Here is a 24,837-nt window from a genome sequence, read left to right on the forward strand (position 1 = left end):
TCCATTCAAAAGTCTATCGCAGCTGCCTTTTCTTAAAAATGCGTAGGTGTGATCAGTTCATGACAGCAATATTTTGTTTTATTCCATTTTTTAAAGGTCTTTGTTAAATAAAGGAGTATAATGTTTGTGATGTTATAAATTATAGAACTGTGTTTTTTCATACACAACACAAAAAGATAAGACAGGACCATTTCACACAAAGATCAGCAAAAATGTTAATGGGACCCAAAAAAAAAACAATTAGAGATGCAGTAAATGAAATTTCAGAAGAGCAACAGTCCAGTACTCTAAAAAATGAATGAAAATAAGTAATAATAAATACAGTATACAGGATGTGAAGAACACATTTTGCTATTGGAAAATGTGACACAAAAAAAGAAATGCAACACAAAAAGATGATGGGCGGAATGTTGAACATTATCAAACATTCACCCCCAGTCACAGATCTGGGTTTAATCCATCATTATTTTGCTTACCAAGCCACCCCAGTTCAGACATAGCCATATGCAAATCAGTCTTGACCCTGTGCCTCATGGGAACAGTCCAGACCAAACTGCCAGGCCATGTCTTCCCTGGACAGGAATCAAGCATCCTAGGACTGGTTTCGGGCTTTCAGCCCTCATCAGCCAGGATAGCTTGACTCCAGTGGCGTAGTGAGCACGGGACCCACGTCTGGGCATACTCTTCCCACTAACGGTGAAAATGCACCACAAAAAGTTGATGGACGGAATGGTGAACATTGTCAAACATTCACCCCCAGTACCCAGGTTTTCTGCTCTATCTGGACCATCTGTCAATATAGCAAATATATCTTTAAAAGGATGACTGGGGGAGGTATGGGAATGGAGCGAAAGTGAGGAATTGTACTCCATTTTCTCCCCAGTGTCATCAGTCTCACTCAGAGCACCCCTGCCACTCCTTGCTGTGATAATCAAAGATAACCCTTTGAACCTCCACTTGCACTCCTTAAGTGGCACAACTGAAGACTGCAGGCCTGAAACAATCATTTGCAATGCAGTAGGTCTCGCATTTACGCGAGTTTAAGCTATTGGCATTGAAAATACAATGTATTTTAAAAAACAAAACAAATATAAAAGGAAGTGCCATTTACAATGCCAATAGCTCAAACTCGCAATATGCGAGACCTAATGCATTGCAAAGGCTTGTTTTATATGAAAACCTTGAAGGATCTACACAAAAGATCCCTTGATTTATTACGATTGTTGTCTAGTTTTTAGAAATGTACAGATCTCCAGGATCAGTTGCCACCACAAATGGAAGGAGGATGAAAGCACAGAAAAAGGAAAAATGGGCTATCTCCCAGTAAAATGACAAAACTGTGTTTAAGAAATGTGGCTTTCTTATTCAAGTCTGTTCCTGAAAGCTGGAAAGATGGTGACTTTAGCACTGCACACCCTTTGTTGATGCCATTTGCAGTAAAAAAAATAGAGATGTTTTATTCTGCAGCACCTTTTTCCCCATTTTGTCCCCAAAAAACAATATCTCACTTCTTTCCAGGGGAATCCACATACCTTGGGTACCTTTAAACTCCCCAGAACGATGTAAAAAAATGCAAATTGGGTGTGTATAGCTTATGAGGACAAAATGTTATGGCGGCCGAAGTGTGAACTACCCCAAATAGTCAAAAAATGGGCTAGAACGGTGGGGTGGATGTTGAGCCAAAGCAGCAAAAGGGTTAAAGTTCCAGTTGTCAAACAAAAGTTCCAGTTGTCAAACAAAAATTCCAGTATACAGTGGAAACTAGTTGGGCAGTCTCAAAGGCGCTTCTGGTCCCAACCTTTCATATTCATTACATAACATGGTCTCCAATCCCACCTTGTTGCAGTGTAGATGATTTTATTTTGCAATCAATTCTACTGAAAGATACAGACAGGCAACACACCATTCATACCGGTGAAATCACCTGCTTTCAGCGACAGAAACAACATTTGGATGTTCCGTCAGGGAGTTTCCATGCTCCTATCTGGAAAGAAACCAGACTTGCAATAATTAGGGAGATGGTCGCTTGCCATGTTAGTTACTTTTTAACTTGGTCACGGGTAATACAAGCTATGGATTAACTGGGCACTGGGAGCCACCAAAGATCTTCAAGCAAGGCATGAAGTGCAGATTCATGGTATTCATGTGAAAAAGGTAACTGGTAAAATAATGAAAGATCCGTAGTCCATAAGTGTATCCAAGATCATAGCTTTATTCTTCAGTTTAGATCCATAGTATTAAGATATAATCAAGAGAACCCACCAGGAGCAGCCACATCGCTGCTCAGCCCCTTACACACCGACTGATTCCTTCTTCCACTCAAACACTCTCAACATTCTGATGACATCACAGACTGAGCAGCAAGGCAAGCGCATGAACAGAGAGGATGCATCAATCACTTACTAGATTATAACACATCCCCCATTCATCAGAATTGTAAAAATAGATGCATGCAAGACCAATGTACATACACGCAATTTGACAGAATTAAATAAAATGTGTGGTGATGGACATACACACATACAAAAAGTCAACAAGCTTCAAGAATAACACAAAGCTTAAAGACGTAACACTAAAAGGATATTTGCCAACCCCTAACACAGGTAGATATAAATACTTCAACCTACAAAACAAGAGTAAGTCCAGAGAAACTAAAAACCATCAAACCGTCCTCCTCTTCCCCAAACAAGGGTAAATCCAGAGAACACAGTCCAACACACCATAGGAGATTAAACCCAATTCACGGGTAAAACCAAAGAGACAAATCAGAGAAGCTACTAGAAAGATAGACCTCTGATGTGCGTACCCGTCACACACAGTCCAACACCTCATAGAAGGTAAAAACCAATTCCAAAGGGTAAAACCAAAGAGACAAATCAGAGAAGCTACTCAAAAGGCAGACTGCTCATGTGCGTAGCCGTCACGCACAGTCCAACACCTCATGGAAGGTAAAAAAACAATTAAAAAAACATACACAGTGACCAGGAAGATCACCTATGTCACCCACAACCAATAGAGAGAACACTGCTCTCAAAAAACCCATAAAGATAAAGTCAGTAATAACCAATGGGGTGACAGACTTATGTCACCCACAACCAAGGGATAAACCCTCTACTGCACACGCTTGCAGGACGGGGAACACTACATACCCACACTCCCTCTTCTGCATACACTAACAGGACTAGGGACACCACACACTCCCCCTTCTGCATACACCACTGATACTGACACACATACTTCCCCTTCTCCATACATAAGCAACGTTACAGAAAAAACGTACTCCTAACAGTGTACAAAAAAACACATCAGGGAAGTAAAAACATTCACTCAACCAGAATGTTATCAAATCCAATAACAGAGTACAGCCTAATAGGCATAAAAACAATAAATGTAAAACAGTAAAAAAAAAAATACAATCCACAAAAAAATTATGCTAAAATAGCTGGTTGACAAGAAGTGAAAACCTTGAGGAGTCATGTTTGTAGAGCTTCAGAAAATCCGATGTCCGATTCACCATCCCAAAGTGAAATAATCATTCCCTTCCAAGCTGAAATGTCAATGTGCCCAGATGACACTGTTGATCCATTTCCAAAATATCCAATCTTGCTCCAACGAAGCTCCGATTGAGTTCTGTCATATCGCTGCAACTGTAAAGATGCCACCAACAAAGTGCGATGTCCCAGAAAATAACGTAGCAGCGAATATTGAAAACAGAGAATCGGACAGACTATCCAGCAAACCAATCCAAAATGGTGGCAAGTGAGTGACGGCGTGTCGGGTGGCTCTTGGCATGCTCCCGCTGCAAAATGTTAATCGGCCGTAAGGAAAAACGTTACAGAAGAATCACAGAAGACATTCTGACATAAGGGCGTGAAACAGTGAGTAGCCCGTGTTCCCTTGAATTTTTTTATAAAATGCTGCATAGCCGTTAAATATATAAAGTCTGCGCTTTCGTTCACCATTAAAGTTGAAATACAAAGTAGTCCCAGCCCATCAAAAATGTCTCAATTGTATGCAGATTTCTTCTTGAGGACATGTGTTATCCCTGCGCTGCTCTCTTTCAATAGTGCCCAACCGCAAAGGAAAATAGCGCATTAACATACTGATAGCCGCTGGCAGATGCGTCCCTTTCTACACGTCCATAAAGATTTCCCTAGAGTGTGGCAGGTGCTCAAACCCCCAGTCAAAAATTCACGAGCATTAACTCAGTAAGCACTTGGAAATGGCTTTGTTGATTTATTTGACGCTGTTAACCAAACATGTGAGGCGCAGGAAACCAAACACCTGACCTGTTTACTTTTTTCCTTCCGATTTGAACAGAGAAACAAACAGTCGATTGTGCCATCCCACAACACCAAGACTTGTTGATGTTTTCTTTTCTCTAGATTTGTACAGAGTCAAATACCAGACACGAAAAGTTTGCAGATCCAATATAGTGAGGCAGGCCAGAAATGAAAACCACATGCTCTTTTCTAATGAGTACTGGGACTCAAATTTTCACGTCGCTCCCTTTCTTCTGGAGCAGCAGGGAGCACACTCTCAGCATTAAACACAGTACCCTCTCTCCAAACAGCTTGTAGTAAATTACAGCAGACCAATATTGTTAAGTAATGTCAGTGAAACAGAAACTGGCACTTACTTGAAAGGGCGACCGATGCTGTGGTCACTGGTGGGGTCTTTGATGTGCCAAGTTTCTCCAAATCCATAGGTTGTAGTCCTTTAATTTCTTGAAAGTCCATATCCATAGAAATAGCACGCAGGTTCTTTTAAAATCGTCGCCAGTGTTAAAATAATGAAAGATCCGTAGTCCATAAGTGTATCCAAGATCATAGCTTTATTCTTCAGTTTAGATCCATAGTATTAAGATATAATCAAGAGACCCCACCAGGAGCAGCCACATCGCTGCTCAGCCCCTCACACCAACTGATTCCTTCTTCCACTCAAACACTCTCAACATTCTGATGACATCACATAGACTGAGCAGCAAGGCAAGGGCATGAACAGAGAGGATGCATCAATCACTTACTAGATTATAACAGTAACCTTTCCTAGATTCAATGCTGCCGACTCGAGAAATTGCATGGCTCACCGCCTTATCAGTGTACACTGTAAACTTGGTGTATGGCTTGCATTAGCAGTCAGTTAAGTTAATAATTTACAATGAGCTACAATATACATACATATACATATATATATATATATATACACACACACACACAAGTAGTCAAACTGTAGCCCGGCTTCCAGGAACCAGAACAGACGACCAAACGAATCCAAGGTAAGGCAAATTAGGATTTATTAAGGCAAACTGAGCAGAAGCAAAACTGACGCGTTTCGGGCCGATGTCCTTGTTCACAGTCAAAAAAGTTACTGCCGATGGCTCATGGCCCACTGGGGAAAGAAAACAGCACTACGAGTACCACAATGCCAAAGTACTGGCCACACCCACGGAGGCGGAGACTCTGATGAATATTAAGTGCTGAAAAGAATCCGGTGCCATTTTGCAGTCAAGCCTGTGTCCCTGAAGAAATGCAGTCAGCATGAAACGCGTCAGACTTTTGGCGATTTAAGTGACAGCGGCTTTCCATGAAATACGGCAACTCCCAATAAAGAATTACAGCAAATCACTTACCTGCTGTGGGTCTTCTCCTTTACCGGCACTCTTGGTGTTTTGAGATATATATATATATATATATATATATATATATAAAACAAAGCATGGAAAATGGTTACTAATGTTCTATTTTTCACACATTTATAAGACGGTTACTTTTCCAGTGGTTAATTGTAAAAGCTCGCGCAGCGCTCAGACAGTTTTCCAGAGATGAGTAATAAAAACAAGCAGAGGTGCTGCCTCAACTCCATTAACTCAGCAATAAAACGCTAACATTTTCAAAGTGTGAAAAACAGGGCTTGGAAATGGTTTGATTAGTGTGGGAAACTGTGGGTATTGTTTACAAAAGGGTAAGTAAGCAAAATTGTTTTAGATCAAAACGGACGACGGTCACCGTGTCCAATGGCCGAGAAAAGAGAACAGTGTTTTGATATTAAATATAATGGCAGGGCGATTCCCTGGGGATCGCAAAATACCAAATGCTGCGTCAATGCCGGAAATTGCCTAGCAGGAAGATCTTCTTTTACGGCCAGGGCGAGCTCAGGGTCAGCCAGTGTTACATCTTCATGCAATACTGGGTCTATGTGTATAAGCTGGTTCTTTCTATGAATTTGGGTCAAAAACTTTATTGTTTCTCAAGAGTACCGAAGTTTCGGGTCAAGGAACTATCAAAATACTTATCTCGCGAAGGACGCACCCGTTCGCGCCCAGTATCACTTCAGGGGCACTGAGATGGTGGAAGCAAAGTCACAGAGAAAGGGAAAAGTGGAACATAAGGCACGGGGTTACTAAATGCTTTGAGGAAACATCTTGCGTTAACTCGCGGATGCTACTTCTGGCCAGCGCTGCCAACATCTGCCTCGAAGATTAATGGAACTTTCTAAAACAGAAAATATTCATCATAGTACAACATTCGAAACTAGAGTGTTCTGAGGCATCGCAAAGCAATACAATTAACAAGGTCACAATGAAAGTAGTGCTTCAAAAAAGTTTCCTGAAAATTGCTGTTATGTTCGACTTATGTATTTTTTAACGTGGCGAGCGATCAATGCCCAATTAATCAATTGTAGTGTACACAAAAATGTACCTGGTATCCTTGTCACTTACACTTCTTTTACTTTCCAATAAACCACGCTATATTCCTTTCGTGATTTGGGTTATTTAATCACCCTGTTTTTTTAGATTATCATTATGTGAGGAATCTGGCCTTCACACAGTTAAACAACCAGTTTAAAGACATATAGCACGTACATTTATACATAACACAATTTACATTTATACATACAACCAAAACGTATTCGTACCAATGATAAAGACTTTTACAATACTTTTACAATACAATCACATAAAAACAATTCCAATGTGGAACAAAGAATGAACTCTTTTTTGTTGCACCAAAAATAAGAAAATGTTCCTTTCAAGGTTTTGAACACTGTTGTATGTTTGTGAGCTATCAATTCTTATTCCTTTCTCTTGATCCTTTTTTTTGGGGGGGACCAGCTAAATTAATCGCTGCACCGACGCGTTTCTAGCCTCACTGTTGTCTCTGTGGGCTCTCATCAGGGCATTTTACTTTCCCACATTGGACTCATCTGCCAATATGGTAACACACTTGTCTCTGTGTTTGGACTATTTCTTTAAGCTCACGAGCAGAAAGCGCATTCTGTTTTGCTGGTGGACCTGAACTCTTCATTGTTCGTTTTGTGTTTACAATCTGTAATTATGGAGCGTTCGTTTCTTTGGCGTTTTGTTATTTAATCTCCGCCTCAGCCCACTCTCATGGATAGTTTTTCTTTACTGAAAACGCGACAAGAACTGTATATCAGAAAATCAATTGAGCACTTTACAATCACCTAACCAACACGCAGTAGAACAAGCATCGGCAAATCACATAGGAATGGCCTTGGCAGGCTTGCTGAGCTGTGATTGCGTAGTTTATTTTTTACTGTAAGCATATGCCACGAAAATGAAAAGAAAAAAAAAAGCTACCACGGCTCCTAAACGTAGTGGTCATACGTTTGAAAAAGACATTTGAAATTGAAAAAATAACCATTAGATATATTTTCAATAGAAATATTGGGGCACTTCTGAGCAGACAAATGTCTTTTAAAAGAGACAGAATTTCTATTTACTGTCAATACACAGGAAATATAACTTGACAGAAAAAAAGCTACTGGCTTTGAATTGTGTAGCCCAAAGGCAGTTACTTTAAATGTACATGAATGGTTAAAAAAAAAAAGAGGAGAATAAATAATGGAAAGAAAACAAGCGGTCTTCAAAAAGGAGAGGGCGGAGCGAGTGGGCGAGGAGAGAGGGACGTGTGGGCGAGGAGAGAGAGGGACGTGTGGGCGAGGAGAGAGAGGGAGATGAGGTAGGGAGCAGGAGGTGAGCCCGCGAATGATGCGCGCATGCGCTTACCACGAACGAAAGTGAAAGAGCAAGGATGTCGAGCCGTCTGCTCTTTTTCAAAGAACATACTCGTGCTTGTGGCACGCCCCTGTGCACTCCCGTCAGGTGGATGCCACCACAAGCACTCGTATGTGCTTTGAAAAAGAGCAGAACGACGGCTAAAGGTCCCTCTATGCAGCGCATGCGCGCTGCGTAGGCGAGACCTAAAAAACAAGCCAGGGTAATGACAAACGCAAGGCCAATATCGGCCATCTTGCATTAGGTCATGTTTGCTTGTCACATGGGCTGAACTCCTGTTTTTAGCAGACTGTCAATCACATTTCCAAGCGGCATGCTTCATAATCGAGTCTTCACCTAGTATATTTGCACTGGTAATGGGCGGGCTCAAACCCACTTATGGGTATTTGTCTTAGGTTTTTCACAAGGAGACTTGAAAAGAAAAAAGGGGGTTGGGGGGTTAAAAATGCCTATGGTCGTAGGATTATATTTTGAATAATGACAAGCAGCCTTGCTATTGTTAAAAACAGGTAATGAAGCTTATTAGAGAGCTTAATGTTTTATCCGCCCTCTGGTCAACATCTTTTAGCTGTTTTTTGTGAATGGCTCTTTCCGCTTTTATCTGGACCATCCAAGTCTCACACTACATGACTTGACCCACATCTATCTGCAACATTAAGGGAAAGAAAAACAATATAAACTTCTCATGTACTGGTTCCACACCCAAGAAAAACTGGCCCTGTGGGACAAAGGGAAGGGGAACAGCTGATAGAGGGGCAGCAGTACAACAGGTACCTTTGTGCATTTAATAGGGTACTGCCAAAAGATTATCAAATACTTGGAGGAGATCCTTTGACAACTAGACAAGATGTTTGAGTTTCAAAGACAAAAGAACTTGGAGATGTTATACTAGGGCTACCTCCCTTTTGGGTGGTAGGGGCTAGATGGGGTGATTGTGTTCTTTCGCTTAACACATTGGCCCTAGTCACAGCATTAAAGGCCATACTCGCCGTGCGATGCAGGCTAACAGACTGGATGGCCCACCTTTGCGACACAGTTGCCATTGAGAAAGTGACAACAGTTTTAGCACATAGCCTTTGGTTGTTTGGGGATGACAGGACACTTTTTCTGGAGATTCTGTAAAATAATTTAGGGATCTGACCTGCCCTTGCTACCTCATGATGCTACCTTTAACGCCAGGAGGCCGCTTATAATGCAGACACTATAAATAACGCACTAGAACAAAACAGCTGGGAGTGTGGTTTTGTCCTTCAGGGAGTGCCCGGCCAAAATGTAGTACGAGATTGTATGTGTAAAGAAAAAATAAAAATGCACAGTTAATCATTAAAAGGACAATGATATTTTTTAGGACAGATCGGAGGAGAACGTGGTAGATGGATATTTTCACATGATACAGGAAAATAAATCCATGCATATTAGTGTATAGCTATCAAATGACCAAACAATATGCATCAAAAATGAAATGTAAAAATTGATAAGTGTAAAGGAAAGAGGGAGAAACATGCACAAAGAAATTGACCAGGTATCATTTCACATAAAGATAACTCCTTCAGGAAGTAGTAAAACACAATTTTAGCAAGTTTATTCCATCTACAGATAGAGGTGGAATGGCAGAGGAGAAGAACCAAAGCCCCATTTGCAAATCTACAATTGTCAGACTGTTTACTTTGTTCAAGGCTCGATTCTTCATGGGCACATACATTAACTTACTTATCTATTAGTTGCAAGTTATAAAGATAATCTACTTGTTTTACATGAAAAGAAAGAAAGAAAAAACGTAGTTACCTTCATGCATGTGATAGTTGTAGTAGGCAAAATGGTTCCTTCTTCCTGGGGTTAGTACACATGCACAGACCGGACCAAGATAAAGGCATGATCAGTAGAACAAAGACAATGTAGAGCATGCAGAGGAGGACAAGGAAGAGAAAGAAGATAGTAAAGAGTAAAGAGTGAAACTTTAAAACACACACATCTTAAATTACAGAAATTGTATTTTATCATGCACACTCTGATCAGGCTCAAAACGGTATATAATAGGGCCCATTGCATTCGCTGAAATGCAACTGACTTTAGGTGATCCCAACATTATAAATTAAGGAAATGAAAGAAACCAGCTTAAGGAATAACAACGTGGTTGAATCAGCCACAAGACAAAGGTTACAAGAAGTTGACCATGAATAACTATCCCTAACAACCACAAAAACATTAACATAATCAAATCACCATTCTTAAAAACATCCCTACATTAAGACCATTCATTTCCCGCTTTGGGCACAGTTTAGGATTTAAAAAAAGTGTACTTGAGAAAGACAACAAGTAGAAGGGCTACTTACCAAGTAACCATCATTTTCCAGAGAAGCACTCTCTATTGATAAATTTACAAACTCATCAACATAACCAATGAGTGTAGGGAAGGCAAATTAATTATTGTTCTTTAGGGCAGAAATTATTTTAACTAAGGCATGAAAGTGCAATGAGCACGGCCCAGATTAGGATCAATGTTATATGACTTTAAAATTGCCATTACATCTAGTTAAAATGTTGAGTGCTACTTAAGATTAACAGCCAGAACATTCTACGTGTGCAGCTGAATACAGAATAATTATAATGAGACCTAGCATATAGAGGAAGTTATAAATTCCACAATCTGTTAAAAAGCGTTTAAGCATATTTGCAGCGACTGGCTCAAGTTTACTTTTAAATATAATTTTGTTTTCCCTGTGATTGCCACTGGACAATCTTGCCTCTGGATTTAGAGATATATGATTGTCAACTAAACCACATAACTACCAAATTAACTATCAATACTACTTCAGCACAGTTTGAAAAATGAGGCTCTTTGGCTAAAATAAATCCTCAAGTTGATAATTTTAGTTTGAGAAAGGTTGGACCCAGGAAATTCCACAGTCACATCTGAAAATGATGAGGGGATCATCATCAGTAGAAAAGTGAAAAGAACAACAGAGTAGGGAAGGAAAATAGCATAGCTATTCGGAGCACATTACATAGAAGACTACATATTGAGAAAAAAAAGTGCATGAGCGGTCACCACTTGAAAGTGACTAAAAAATGGAGGACAAAGTATAGTTTCTTACCTGTCGGTGTAGTTTTGCAGTTTGAATAATTTTCTGGATTCACATGCTGTGCATTATTCTGCCATCTAGTGGTTGGGTCCAGAATTGTAGTATTTTTTCCCCTTTTTTGTTTTGGTTATTGTTGGCGGGCATTGACATACCACCATTTGCTGTCTTTCTGTGACATTGACGCTCCCACCTTTAGTCGCCATCTTCGGATTCTTTCTGGTGGAGGAGGGTGGGTTTGCTAGTGAATCCAGAAAATTCTTCAAGCTACAAAACTACACCAGTCGGTAAGAAACCATACGTTTTGCTGCGTGAATCTTTTCTGGATTCACATGCTATGCATAGACTTTGTAGCGGTTTGCTAGTCTTGTGTTGGTGGGGTGGAAGATGAGCGCTGGTTTGTGAATATATGTTGCAAGACCTTTTGTCCAACTTGTGCTTCTTCATTCATCTGATTGTCCACACAGTAATGTTTTGTGAACGTGTGCACTGAAGACCATGCTGCTAGGCAAATTTTCTGAATTGGAGTATTTGCTAGAAATGCGACTGTTGCTCCTTTTTTTTTTACCTTGTTGAGTAAGCCTGTGGTGCTCCTTATAATGTTTGTCTTGCTCGTTTGTGGCATAACTGTATGGCTTGTGCAGACCAACTTGAAATGGTGTTTTTGGTTATTGGTCATCCTAGAAGGCTGTCAGCAAAAATACAAAGAATGGCTTTGTTTTCTTGTATTCTTTGGTTCTTTCAATGTAATATATGACTGCTCTTCTTCAATCAAATGTGTGCAATGCTTTCTCTGCTTGTATCTTTGGTTTTTGAAAAAAACTTGTTATTTTTATAGTTTGGTTTATGTGGAATTTTGATACCACCTTTGGCATTAAGTGTAGATCTGTTTTCATGACAATCCTGTCATTGTGAATTTGGAAGTAGGGTTCCTGCATTATTAGTGCTTGCAATTCACTAACTCTACGTAGAGATGTAACTGCTACTAAAAATGCTGTTTTTAGCGTGAGCATTTGTGGCACTGCTTTGTGTAGTGGTTCGAATGGTGCTTTCATCAGCTGTGCGAGCACTATATTCAGGTTCCATGTGGGTGCTGGATCATCTTTGGAGGTGTTATTCTTTTTGCTCCTTCTAGGAACCCTTTGACCACGTGATAAGTGAAAAAAGGTTTCCCGGTTTCGCCTCTTGTATAAGCTAAAAGTGCTGCTAAGTGTACTTTTAATGATGTGGAGCTTAGTTTACTTTGTAGTAAATGCATTAGGTACTTTAGAACTGTTGTTTCCCTTGTGATTTTTTAAAGATGTTTTTAAGGCACCATTGAGAGTATTTTGTCCATTTTGCTGTGTTACATTTTCTGGTCATTGGTTTTCTAGCTTCTCTTAGCACTGCCATTGTGCTTTCTGGCAGTTTGAGGTGGTTCTGGGTGAAGTACCTTTCCGTTTTGCATTTTTAATAGGTCTTGCCTTTTTGGAAATTTGTACACTGTTACATGAGTTATCTCTAGGGGTGGGCGGAATTTGCGGAGTTGCCTGCCGCAAAATTCTGCGAAACGGCAAGAAATCTCTGAGAACATGCGGAATTTCGTCTGCTCGCGGAGATTTTGCTGTGCCCATTGTAATCTATGCAGGGTCACTGCAGGGTCACTCTCAGGGAGTCAGGGGCAGACGAGCATCGTGCCAGAATTAATCATGCCCTGATATCTACCAAGAAGATACCACAGTTTTGTGCCATACCTCTACTCAACTGGAGTATTTTCTACTAGTGCTACCTCGTTGGGTAGATATATAGTGCTTGCCTTTTTCCTACACCACAGCTGCGTAAAGGGACAGAAGAGTTGTCTCCAGTGACCATATGTGTCTGTAACTTTGTCACCGCGCTGAAAGCTGCTGCAGTCCCTTAAATGAGCTGTCCATCATAGTGGGGAAATGGCGGGAAGACGTTGCCTACCGCTAGTGTGTGTGGGGCGGGATCGAATGGGCAGGGATTCTATGCGAGTTCACATGTGTCTTGATTATAAAGGGTCCGAGACCGAGCAGAGCAGCTGTGTCAGATTCCACGAATCCCAATTCTTGGGTCTCTCTTGTCGACTTGCAAAGGAACAGATGATGCTAACTTTCCGACTCCCTCTCTCCAATCGATCGGAGTCAGAGTGTTATCGTAACTCCAAGCAATCAGAAAAAGGGAAGGGGAAAAGTGGAGAAAATAACCATAAGAAAAGAAAAGCACAGAAGAGACTGGTCCAGGTCCCTCGATACTCCAGCGAATCTTCCTCAGGCTTCTTGTCTGCCTATCAAGATTCCTGTGAATACTAAGCACATACAAAGATACTGTGAATCTCTATAATTACTCCCTGGTCTACTCTTTCCTCCTATGTCTTTTTAACATACCCATGGGACTGTGTTGACCTGCTTCTCTTCTTATTACTCTGGGAGGTTCTTTTATCTGGATTGCCTATAGTGTCTTAATCTCACTGTAAAGAAATCAATACTGTTATTAGTACTCTGCTCTACTTTCTTTCTTGGCTCTAGTAGGTAATGCGGTATTTTTAACCTACCACTATTTGCAACTCCATATCCTTAAATGTTTCTCTTATTAGTGATGTGTCTGTATAACCTCCTCAGATTTATTACTGTCTCTGACCAGAATGGAATTCAGTTCTAACTCTTATTATTTCTTTCAGGTATGCTGCCTTTTCTGATGAAGTGATACTTCTCACTACTTTCAGATAAGAGTCTATATCTTCTGATATCTTGTTTCTCAGTTTGGCTTCTTAACAACAAACTTTCTCTAGTAGGTTTTAAAAGTTCTTGTAGATGATAAGCAATAGAAGACTCGGTGACAACACTGTCTAGCTTTGACCCAGTCTACTTATTGCTTGTAACACTTGTACTGTACAGTTCTATGATTAATTATCACTTGGCTCTCGAAGTTCTGCTCCTTTCCGACTTGCATGCCTTCTTGTAGTCTCTGCGGCGAGCCGGCTCGCTCTACGAAGTTCTTCGGTCACGCTGCTGACACTGCGACCTTGACGGATACTGCAACTGAATCTCTCTGACACGCTTTTCCTGTCAGAACTTTCTTCATCCAAAACGACGTCAGTCACTTATTGGGGAATAGCATATGAATTTCCTTTTCTCTGATAACCTTACGAACTCTAATAACTCTTGACTAAACGTTCTACGAACGTTTTTCTGGCGCTCACTAAGATTCCTCAACTGACTCGGGCAAGATACGCGGTGAAGTGCGCAACTCTGAGAGAGCGCGCGCCTCACCTGAGCTCCGCTCTAGAATGCCCTAGAACACTAGACTGCTAACTTCCCAGTGCTGTTCGCCATCTTGGAATTCCGTGAATTCCATGCTTTAGACCAGGAAGTGATTGGGTTCCAATTCTGTTTTCTTGACTTTAGCACACCTGCTGACCTTGTGTTAGGGAGAATCCTGACAAGCTGAGGGGAAAGCAGCCTCCTGGTCACAGGAACTACACAGGGATTGCGCTCGAGAAACTCATGGATGCAAAGACCTCCATCAAGGACTACAGCTAATTGTAGACAGTAGATATGGGGAGAAAGCACACCTGCCTAGCCTTGACAGTGCTCACTAATATTTTGGGCTGATTAATGCGTTACTGAACTTGAGCTTCAACTCGGGCACCTGCTTTATTTATATCTGTAAGTGCTTCCGTTCCTATGCGAGTTCACATGCCTCTTGATTATAAAGGATCAGAGACCGATCAGAGCAGCAGATGAGGGGAAAGCAGTCTCCTGGTCACAGGAACTACACAGGGATTGCGCTCGAGAAACTCATGGATGCAAAGACCTCCATCAAGGACTCCAGCTAGTTGTAGACAGTAGATATGGGGAGAAAGCACACCTGCCTAGCCTCAACAGTGCTCACAAATATTTTGAGCTGATTAATGAGTCACTGAATTTGAGCTTCAACTCGGACACCTGCTTTATTTATATCTATAAGTGCTTCCATTCCTATGAGAGTTCACATGCCACTTGATTATAAAGGGTTAGAGACCGATCAGAACACCAGATGAGGAGAAAGCAGCCTCCTAGTCACACTTCCTGGTGAGGTTTAATATTACTTCATGCCCCCGAATTCCGTTCTGTCGCAGATTGGGGAAGTTTAGACATTTTCGCATTCAGCGCAGAATGCGGAAATGCCGAAATTTCACAAGTTCCTCGAGCGGAACAGAATTTGGCACCCACCCTTAGTTATCTCCATTATCTCGGAGACACACGTCTGTCCCGCCCACTGTGATGCAATGAGAATCCTTGTCATGTGGCTAATCTTGCACTTGTTGATCACCCTCTGGAGAATTAGTATGGGGGGGAAGTGTAAGCAAATAACCCTGACCAGTCTATATATAGCGCATTCCCCAGGAACTGATTGTAAGGTTGCCTGGATGTGAGTGTTGGCATTTTGCATTGTGGGGTGTTCAAAATAGGTTGATTTGCGAGTTCCCCATTTCTTGAACATTTTGTGGAGTTTCACTTGATTCAATTCCCACTCGTGGGATGATGACATTTGTCTGCTCAGAAGGAGTATTGCTATTATGTCTATGTTCTTTGGGATTGCCCATCTCCAAAGTTGTTTAGCTAGAGTTGAGAGTGCTAAAGACTGTGTCCCCCCTTACTTGTTTATGTAAAACATGCTTGTTGTGTGTCTGTTTGTATTAACACTTTCTTTCCGTAGAGCTCTTTCTGAAAGGCTTTTAAGGCTAGGAACACGGACTCTAACTTCAGGAAATTTATGCGCTTTACGGCATCATGTCGTGTTTACAAACCCCTTACTTTGAGGTTTTCCATGTACGCTCCTCATCCTATCTGGAAGGCATCTGTTGTGATGGTCATTGTTGGAGTTAGTTGTGTGAAAAATTGGCCTGTGCTATGTTTGTTTTGTTCCACCATGCGATCTCCTGATGAACTGTCTGTGTGACACACACTATATCTTCCCAACTCCCTGGTGCTTGTAACCAGTGTAGGCACCACAACGTCATCCTGGCGACCACGATGATGGACGCAGGCAACCAACCCCATCTACCAGCTACTGCTGAGAAAAAAATCTCCAGATGTAGTTTTATGCCTGGGAGTAATTCTAAGGGAAGAAATCTATAACTAACAGTCTAAGGTAATGAATCTATAACCAACAGTCTCTTTCAGATTCAGCTGCTACATTTCTGATTCCTGAACTGATTCCACGATGGGGCATTCCAGAAGGGATAAGATCTGACAATGGCATACACTTTGTTAATACAAATTTTCACATATATTATGACAATGTTAGAATAAAATAAATTATCCTCTGTGTACCAGCCTTAAAGTAAAGGTATTGTTGAGCGACTAAAAGTCCTATTCAAGAGTAAGAACAGCAAGCTATGTGCTACATTGCACAAGAAGTGGTTCTATTGCCTACCACTGGCACTCTTTTCCCTTAGAAACAGGCCTAGTTCTGACAATCACCTGACACCCTACCAGATAGTGACAGGTAGACTCATTAACTAGAAGTAATGAACAAGTTACTTACCTTTGGTAACGATATGTCTGTAAGAAACAGTAGTTAGTATTAGATTCCTTACCTTAGAATATCCCCAGGCGTCAGTCTGGATCCGGAAACTTTTGCGTAGCAGTACCCCTGCGCGTCGGTAGGCGTCGTCTGCAGGCGTCCCCTGCGTTTCCGCGTCCGTCGTCTGCGTCGTGCGCCGTGATGACGTCGCTGGAGTATATAGACGCCGCCTCCGCGCGCTGACGTCAGTTCTTTGTACACAGCTTTTCCGCGCCAGAACACGCAGAGCCATGTGAGAACCAACACTGGTGCCAATTGAAACTAGGGCCCTGAAAGGGATGTCCTTAACCCTAGGTATCAGTTCGCAGAACGGGGAGGATGGGTGGGGCGGTAAGGAATCTAATACTAACTACTGTTTCTTACAGATATATCGTTACCGAAGGTAAGTAACTTGTTCATCTGAAAGAAACAGGTTAGTATTAGATTCCTTACCTTAGAATAGATACCCCAGCAATACCAACCCCGGTGGTGGGTCTGCGAACCAATACAATCCTACACCAGAAAGTCCTGGAGGACAGAACGGCCAAAGAAGCCATCCCTCCGGACTTGACTGTCCAGGCAGTAGTGCGGTCACAGTCGTCACAGTTCTTAAAACCGGGCATCCTACCGGCACCGTAAGAGATTATCAAAAAAGATTCAAAACTTTTGTCAAAGACCGGAGTACTGCTCTTCAGATATGCGCTAACTGGCGCGGAAAAAAGAAGAACTGACGTCAGCGCGCGGAGGCGGCGTCTATATACTCCAGCGACGTCATCACGGCGCACGACGCAGACGACGGACGCGGAGCCGCAGGGGACGCCTGCAGACGACGCCTACCGACGCGCAGGGGTACTGCTACGCAAAAGTTTCCGGATCCAGACTGACGCCTGGGGATATTCTAAGGTAAGGAATCTAATACTAACCTGTTTCTTTCAGATATACAGGGCAAAACCTCATCAGGAATCCTAAATGATGAAATGCATATTTAACTTTACGAACTTTTCAAGGCTGCAAAGTTTACTTCTAAACAGGTAGCCAAAGGGAAGGAGAAGTGCGCCTTTGCTGAAGTCAACCACCCAATTGTGCACAAAGGAGATTTTGTCTTCATATGCAACTTTGTCCGGAAATCAAGGCAGCACTGATTCGACGGACCCCACTTAGTGACAATGGTAACTCCCACTGCCCTCAAGGTAGATGCCAGGAAACCTTGTTATCATCTCAGCGATGTTCGTTTGAATCCAGAATCACGCCAATCATAGATTATGCAAATGGAACAAGGGGGGGGGGGGAGATTGTCATCGTAAAAATATCCCCCCTCTGCCTTTGGATAATTTTTGGGAAAAACAGCACAAGAGTGAAGTATTTTTGTTTTCCTTTTTCTTTTTTGTCTCAAAATGCAATTTTTTCTATTGTTTCTCTTCCATAGCAACATAACTTCTAGCTCTAATCTCACACACCTATGAAGAGAACTTCCTATTCATGTTAATATGACCCATAGTGTTCATATCAGGTTATAAGATATGCGGTCTCAATATATGTCAGACATAGTTTCAGAAAGTACGAGCAAATCATGTTTAGTCGGCTCTCAAATTCCTCATACCACAGGATCAGATAGGCTACATTCAACTAAAGAAGTACCCCAAGCACAGTTCTGGGTCTGTTGCATTTCTACTTTTGTAGGATTAAGGCCCAAATGCAATTAACAGATGTCAGAGTGGCACATTCGCAAGTCAATTCCACAAAATATGACTCTCCAGCAGACGTTTTATATATTCTAACAGATCGACAGGACATTAAGGATGAGATATCACTCATGAAGGAAAAAGGTCATCCTACTACTGTAGAATGGGTTCAGATGGTCTTAAATTTAGAGTTTTTCAGGAGCAACACACCTGCCTACTGAGTGTAATAGTTATTTAGTAAAATCTTCACCCCCAGATTGTGTTCTTAGGCTATTATTTAGAGTCACTGGATCATTTTTTGTCCATGATAATGGCACTCTGATATAGAATTTTCCTGTAGGGTAACTTCTGTTTCTTTATGTTTCAGAGGAAACTGCACATTTAATGTAGGACGCATTAATGGTGGTAGAGCCACAATAGATAACTCCAACATACAGTGGAGGGCAACTTCAGCCTCATGGACTACTATTGGCAATGTGAAGAACTAATGTATGTCTAGTTACCACCAAACTGGGGCTGCCTCTGTTCAATCATCACCTTGCACACCCCTGTCTTAGTAGCTCCTGGAAAAAATATATCAAGTTTACATGAACACCCCAAGAGCCATCCAACAACTTTATTACACCATCATCAAAGGAAACGAACTGCAGAGTATTATGGCACCAATACTTGGAAGGATATTCCCTTCACTACCAACTGTTTAACACCATCCATGCTGGTGACAAGCTCAGCTCGTCATGGAGTACAGCTGAGCTGCACTCATGACGAGCTGAGCTTGTCACGGCCGTTGGAACGTTCGCAAGCGGGGCTAATTTCCCCGCTGTGCTGAACGTTCTAAAAACGGGTGCGGCTGTGACGAGCTCAGCTCGTCATGAGGGCAGCTCCGCTGTGCCTCATGACGAGCTCAGCTCGTCACCAGCATGGGGCGCTGCGCGCGCCCCCTCCCCCGGCACAGTGGGGGGAAAACACCCTGCAGCAAGGGGCTAATGATACAGTTTTTCTTTGGAAGCATTCTGCCACTTATTCAGGCTAGGGCAACTAATCAATGGGAATTGCTCAAGTGCATCAATACTACAAAGGATCGGTTTAATGCCATAAAAGAAGAGCTAAGTGCTATGAGGATGAAGATAATGCAGCACTATGTACTTGAACTTATGACTGCCAAAATTGGATCTGATTGAAATACTTTTATCCCAGCAAATGATGCAGACAATGGACTTTGTCAGAGGCTATACAGACTTTAAACCAATTATCTGGGACACCTCCTTCAAGTCCCATTTTCTTCTGTAGATTGTGTAGTGGGTGGCTGTCATTGCTGCCATCTTGGATGTTGGGGTTGTTAGGAAACTTGTTGCCAACTATTTTGGCTCTCCTAACATTTAAATGTATTATATACTTATTCTTAGCAAGTTGTAGAAGGATGGGCACAAAGGTAGGAGGCATGTTTTCAATTTGGACATCATCACAAGTAGTAGATTCTCAGGGCAACACATTGAGCGGCTGTCATTGCTGCCATCCTGGATGCTGGGATTGTTAGGAAACTTTTTGCCAACTATTGTGGCTCTCCTAACATTTTGTTGTATTATACGCTTATTCCTAGCACGTTGTAAAAGGATAGGTACAAAGGTAGGAGGCATGTTTTCAATTCACTTAGTGCCAAGTGTAGACCAAGGTTTAGATCCAGTAGTTGAAATCTCATCTAGAGAGGGGAATGTCATGGGAAATGTGAAAATGCTGAGCAACAGCAGAAAACAGTGAGAGCATCACACAGTTATACGTGGTAAAAGAACAGTGCAGGCCAAAAACTTATGATGATGCGGAAGAGTTGAAGAGTTTACTTTGGATCAGTGGCATCACCTGTAAGGTCACAGATAAAAGAAAACTTGTGTTTAGCAAACTTAAAGGAATTTATGGCCTTAGCACACAAACACCAGCAAGTATAGTTAAACAAGAAGATGATTGAAGAATAGGAGCAGGAGATCGAATTAGCTAATAACACAAAGAATCTGAAAAGAAGTCTTAGCGGAGCAATGACAAAGCACATATACCAACAAACACGCACCCAAACTAAATACACAAGCATTCAAAAGTAGAATACTTTGTCAAGCATTGTTAGAAACTGCAATAAAGGATGTGTACAGAATTAGGTTAAAGTTTAGGGTCACAGGTGACCATGTTTTTTATATAATTGTGTACCAATGTGTAACTGTCTAGTAATCTATTTTATGACCTTTTGCAATCCCCATTGTTCAACTCTGTATAAAAAAAGCAATTGGTGAAGCAGCAGATTGAGACCGGCTGTTTACTGGTGTGGACTTGCCACTCTCCCTGTTGCGACAGTAAAGAGCTATTTTTACACTGCCAAAGAGGAGTCGGTTTCTTTATTTTTTTAGATACTCTGTGTAGGAAGGTGGCTACCTGACTATAGTTACCCCAGATTTTTTGCCTTGTGTTTACTTGGTTTTCGACTTAGTTGGCCTGGCTCCCTGCTAATCAGGGCCACAGGCTATCTGCTCTCTCTTGAAAATGGATTCCATGTACCCTAGGTGCATAACTAAATTGGCTTGGGTCACCTTATCAGCCCCTGTACAGTGCACTATAGGTGCCCAGGGCATAGGTGCATCCAAGGCCTACCAGGGGCTGCAGCATATAATTTGCCACCCCTGGCTGGCTATCCAAAATTGACACAACTGGCTGATCACTCAGCTGGGGCAAGGTGGTGTAATCCCCCTTTGCTTAGATATAGTATGCCTATATCTAAACCTATCTGGACACATATATACCTATAGGTCACTCCTATGGCAGGCCTTAACAATCCTGGAGGCAGAGTGCTTGGTTTTATGTGAGATGGTGCTCTAGCATGAGCTGAGCCTGTCTGCAGCTGTCGGGACCAACTCCCTTAGCTGTTCCGGGATATTGCCATACCATATACTCTTAAGTGCATTATAATCCATCGCGGTTATGTACTAACTTTGGTTTGGCTTTATCAAAACATGTTGTGTAAGGTGTCATACGCTTTGGAATACTACCCCCTCGCCAGTCCTGGCGACGGGGGTAGCATTCCACCCTTCTAGAGGGAGAAGACATGTTACTTTGCTAAAACGCGGTTGATTTTAAAAGAGCCTCAGCATCACGAAATGGACGCTTCTGCCACAGACACAAGTCTGACCTCCTGCTGCTGACCGAAACTTGGCAGGGGAGGCCTAGACAAAGGGTTTCCTGTCACAGGGAGGTGTCACACCACCCCAGACAGGAGAGAGTGGATTGTAGCAGGGAGGTTTGAAAGAAACCAGACAGTGCCTGGGGAGCACAGACTTCCCCTTGCATAATCCGGTCAAACCGGTTCTGGGGCACACTAGCCCCAGTCCCAGCGCGACCCTGGACAAAGGGAAAGGGGTGTAACCACACCTTTCCTGGGTCCCACTCATAGGAGGGACCTAGCAGGTAATCCAGGACACTAGATTGGTATAAGAGTGGGAGCAGTGCCAACGCACATCAGATTATCCTGACTGAAACTTATGAAATGAAACTCTGGACCCTTTGACATCCTACTCGACGTAGAAGACTGAAGAATCTCCCTTGTGGTCAAAGAGTGACCACCCTGTGCAAACAGGCACCATCCAGCACCTCAACGTTTGCTTTGTTGCAGTTCCCGCCGGAACTCGAGCGACAGAGTTCGACAAGACCCAGCGTTCCTGCCTTCTAACAGCCCGATCCACAGTCCCTGCAGAGCTGAGACCCGTGGAGGCGACCTGAAGCGTGGGGCCGGCCATCTTGGAAAGACCACGAGGCGCTGACCGTGCAGCTCCAGAGGCTCCTTCTAAGCTGTGCAATGGGGTTTGAGAAGCCCCAGCCCTGAGCCACTCCTGCACCGAAGCTCACCCCTCTACACTCACCGAGTGCTGCGTGGGGCCCTTCTGCACTTTTTGGCTCAACGCGTTGGTCCGGTCGCTTGCCCGTTGGCTTGCGGCCCCAGTACCGATGAACCTTTGAATTTGACCTGCCAGTCCGGTTGCTCTGGACTGGCCCTCGCTCCTCTAAAAAGGAGCACCCGCTCTGACCTTGCTGGTCCGAGTATTAAGCGATCTTCGAATCCTGCGTGGGTTGCGCTTGCCAAGGGTTGTTTGCTCCAATCCGGAAGCCGACACAGCCGACAGCGAGAGCCTTCATGGGACAGCTCGTGATCCACTCCTGGACATCCTCGGTGCCCCAGAGTCCACGTGGCAGCGGAGAGAAGCTTCTCGACAACCACCTGATTGCGCCCGACATTGCCTGGTTCCTTCCTGGTTCCACCCTGGTCACTGCTGAGTGACCCAGACTCTGTCCCCTCTGCTTTCAGGTACTCTACATCGTCGATCCACCCTTGGATCACACTGGACACTTCTCTTCTCGACGCCTGCAGCATCTTCATCTTCAGGCACCATCGACCTGCGTGACAAAACCCGACACTACTTTGCACCTGTGCACCCACTTCCTGTGGGTGGGGTAACTCAGCAACGCCGGTGCTCCTGCACTGGTACACACCTCTAGTGTATATGTCTAAAGTTTCGTCCTTCTAGGTCAGTCGGAAGGTTCCTTTAACAGTAACTTTGCAACTTTTACGCACCATTGACTTTACATTGGTGCATGCGTGTGCTTTAAGCGCTGCATCCGAATCCCGCAGGCTTTTCCCGACTTCAGCATTGCTAGTCCCAACTGGTCCCAGCGATTCCCTAGGCCCTAGGCCTAACCACTGTTCGATTAGTGATACTTATACCACTATTTTAGTATATGGGTTGCGTGGCCCCTGGCCTCATCCATAATTGTGCAACTTTCATATGTTTTACTGTGCTTTTGTTTAAACGCTTGTGCCTCTAGACTCAAAGAGTATAGAGGATTATTCTAGTAATAAATACATATATTTTTATAATATATAACTTGTGTGGTGTCCTTTCATTTGATATTACAGGATTGTGATTGGTAAAACAGCTTGCTTAACACGACCTCTTGAGTTAAGCCTTTAAGGCTGCTTTGTCCATGCTACCATTAGGATAGCTTGTCTAATAAGGTTGACTTACAACCAGACACCATAAGGGATTGTTTGGACTGATACAAGGTGCCCCCAGAATAGGAGACATCATATATCAGGCCAACTTCTCACACTCTGCAACAGGGTGCTAGGTGAGGAGACCCCAGTGGTGCAGGTGGTGGCGTGTCCTGCTCCCCACTGGATGCCCATGATGGTCGGTGTGCAAACCAATGTGGTTTGTGGGCTGCGGTTTCAGGAAAGGTGGTTAACTGGCCCTACTTCAGGCTGCTAGTCCTATGTGGTCTGTGGGAATGGTATCCTTGCTCACGAAAAGAATTGCAAAATTTGGTGGCCATGGTGGCTAGCAGTGTAGGGACGCGGTTGGAAAACCCTTGTGTGGCCAAGAAAAAGGAGTAAGGCAGACTGGAGTTGGCATGGGGCCATAAAAAGGCCCAATAATCTGGGTACATCCATACTGTCCTTGAAGCTTTCCAGAGCTGAGTATGCCTTCACATCAAACAGATGGGAAACATCAAAAGACAAGTCCAGGAACTAAGCTCGGACATCTCCTGAAAAGCCAGTGGTTCTAAGCCAGTCATGGCCCCAAATTGCCACTGAGTAGGAATTTGCTCTGCGCAGCAAGTTAGCCGTGTCAAGCCCGCATCTTATGTTGAACTTGTCTGCATCTCTCCCATCTCTCCCATCAGCAATTGCCGGGGAGATTATGGCTTGGGCCTCCTCCAAGGCCACAGGCAGAACACGTGCAACCAAATCCCATAGTGTATGACATTAACAGTCCAATAAGCATGCAGTGTTCACCCCGGGGTGGGGTGCTGGGTAAGTAAACTGGGCTCCTCAAGAGTGGGCGATGGCTGCGGGCAATCAGGGAGCCACTGGCCTGCTCCTGTGCAGAGCCTGCGACAGGCCCTGAGTAGGACGTCCATGAGGGCTTCATTAAATGGGAGTATATGTTCTGAGAGGGTGACTTCTGGCTGAAACACCTTTGTCAAGACATTAGTCTTGACTGCCACTGAGGGTAGGTTAAGGTTCAGGACCTCAGCTGACTTGCACACCACCATTGCAAACGAGGCTCCCTCTTCCGTAGCCTCAGTAGGAAGAGAAACCAGGCCAGTTTTTGGTGAGGTGTCCAACCCACTGGGCTCAACCTTTTCCTCATACCACTGGTCCTGCTTCTCAACCGGATCATCTTCATATGGGTCATAGACCCCACCCAAACGTCTCCCCCACCAGGTCTATCCATCAAATAAGGCACTAGCTCCACTTCATGAAGAAAGTCCTTGGTTGGCGTTGGACACGGCGTCGGGTGACGCCCATCAGGCTTGAGGTCTGAGTTGGGAAAAACGATGAGCCTCGCTAAGGGCATCAGCACTGGAGAGGGTGTCGGGGAATGTCTGGGAGGGTGTCACTCGGGTTACAGGGAAGTGTGGAGCGGACCCAGGATCAGGACCCGCCGGT

The 24,837-nt window shown here is 43.3% G+C and overlaps 1 protein-coding gene across 18 annotated transcripts in view; it reads right to left on the reverse strand.

The window, feature by feature from the left end:
• Positions 1-24,837, reverse strand: part of AFDN (afadin, adherens junction formation factor) — a 2,152,715-nt gene that overhangs the window by 1,701,597 nt on the left and 426,281 nt on the right. For 9 of the 18 annotated variants that reach the window (XM_086927060.1, XM_086927059.1, XM_086927047.1 and 6 more), the window contains exon 9: positions 9,827-9,871. The exons of the other annotated variants lie outside the window; for them this stretch is intronic. In XM_086927060.1, coding sequence (XP_086783186.1) covers positions 9,827-9,871 — 45 coding nt within the window. The remainder of the gene's footprint in view (positions 1-9,826; positions 9,872-24,837) is intronic. 18 annotated transcript variants of the gene reach the window in all.

The sequence above is a fragment of the Lissotriton vulgaris genome, chromosome 6, assembly GCF_964263255.1.
Source record: "Lissotriton vulgaris chromosome 6, aLisVul1.2, whole genome shotgun sequence".
Lineage (NCBI taxonomy): Eukaryota > Metazoa > Chordata > Amphibia > Caudata > Salamandridae > Lissotriton > Lissotriton vulgaris.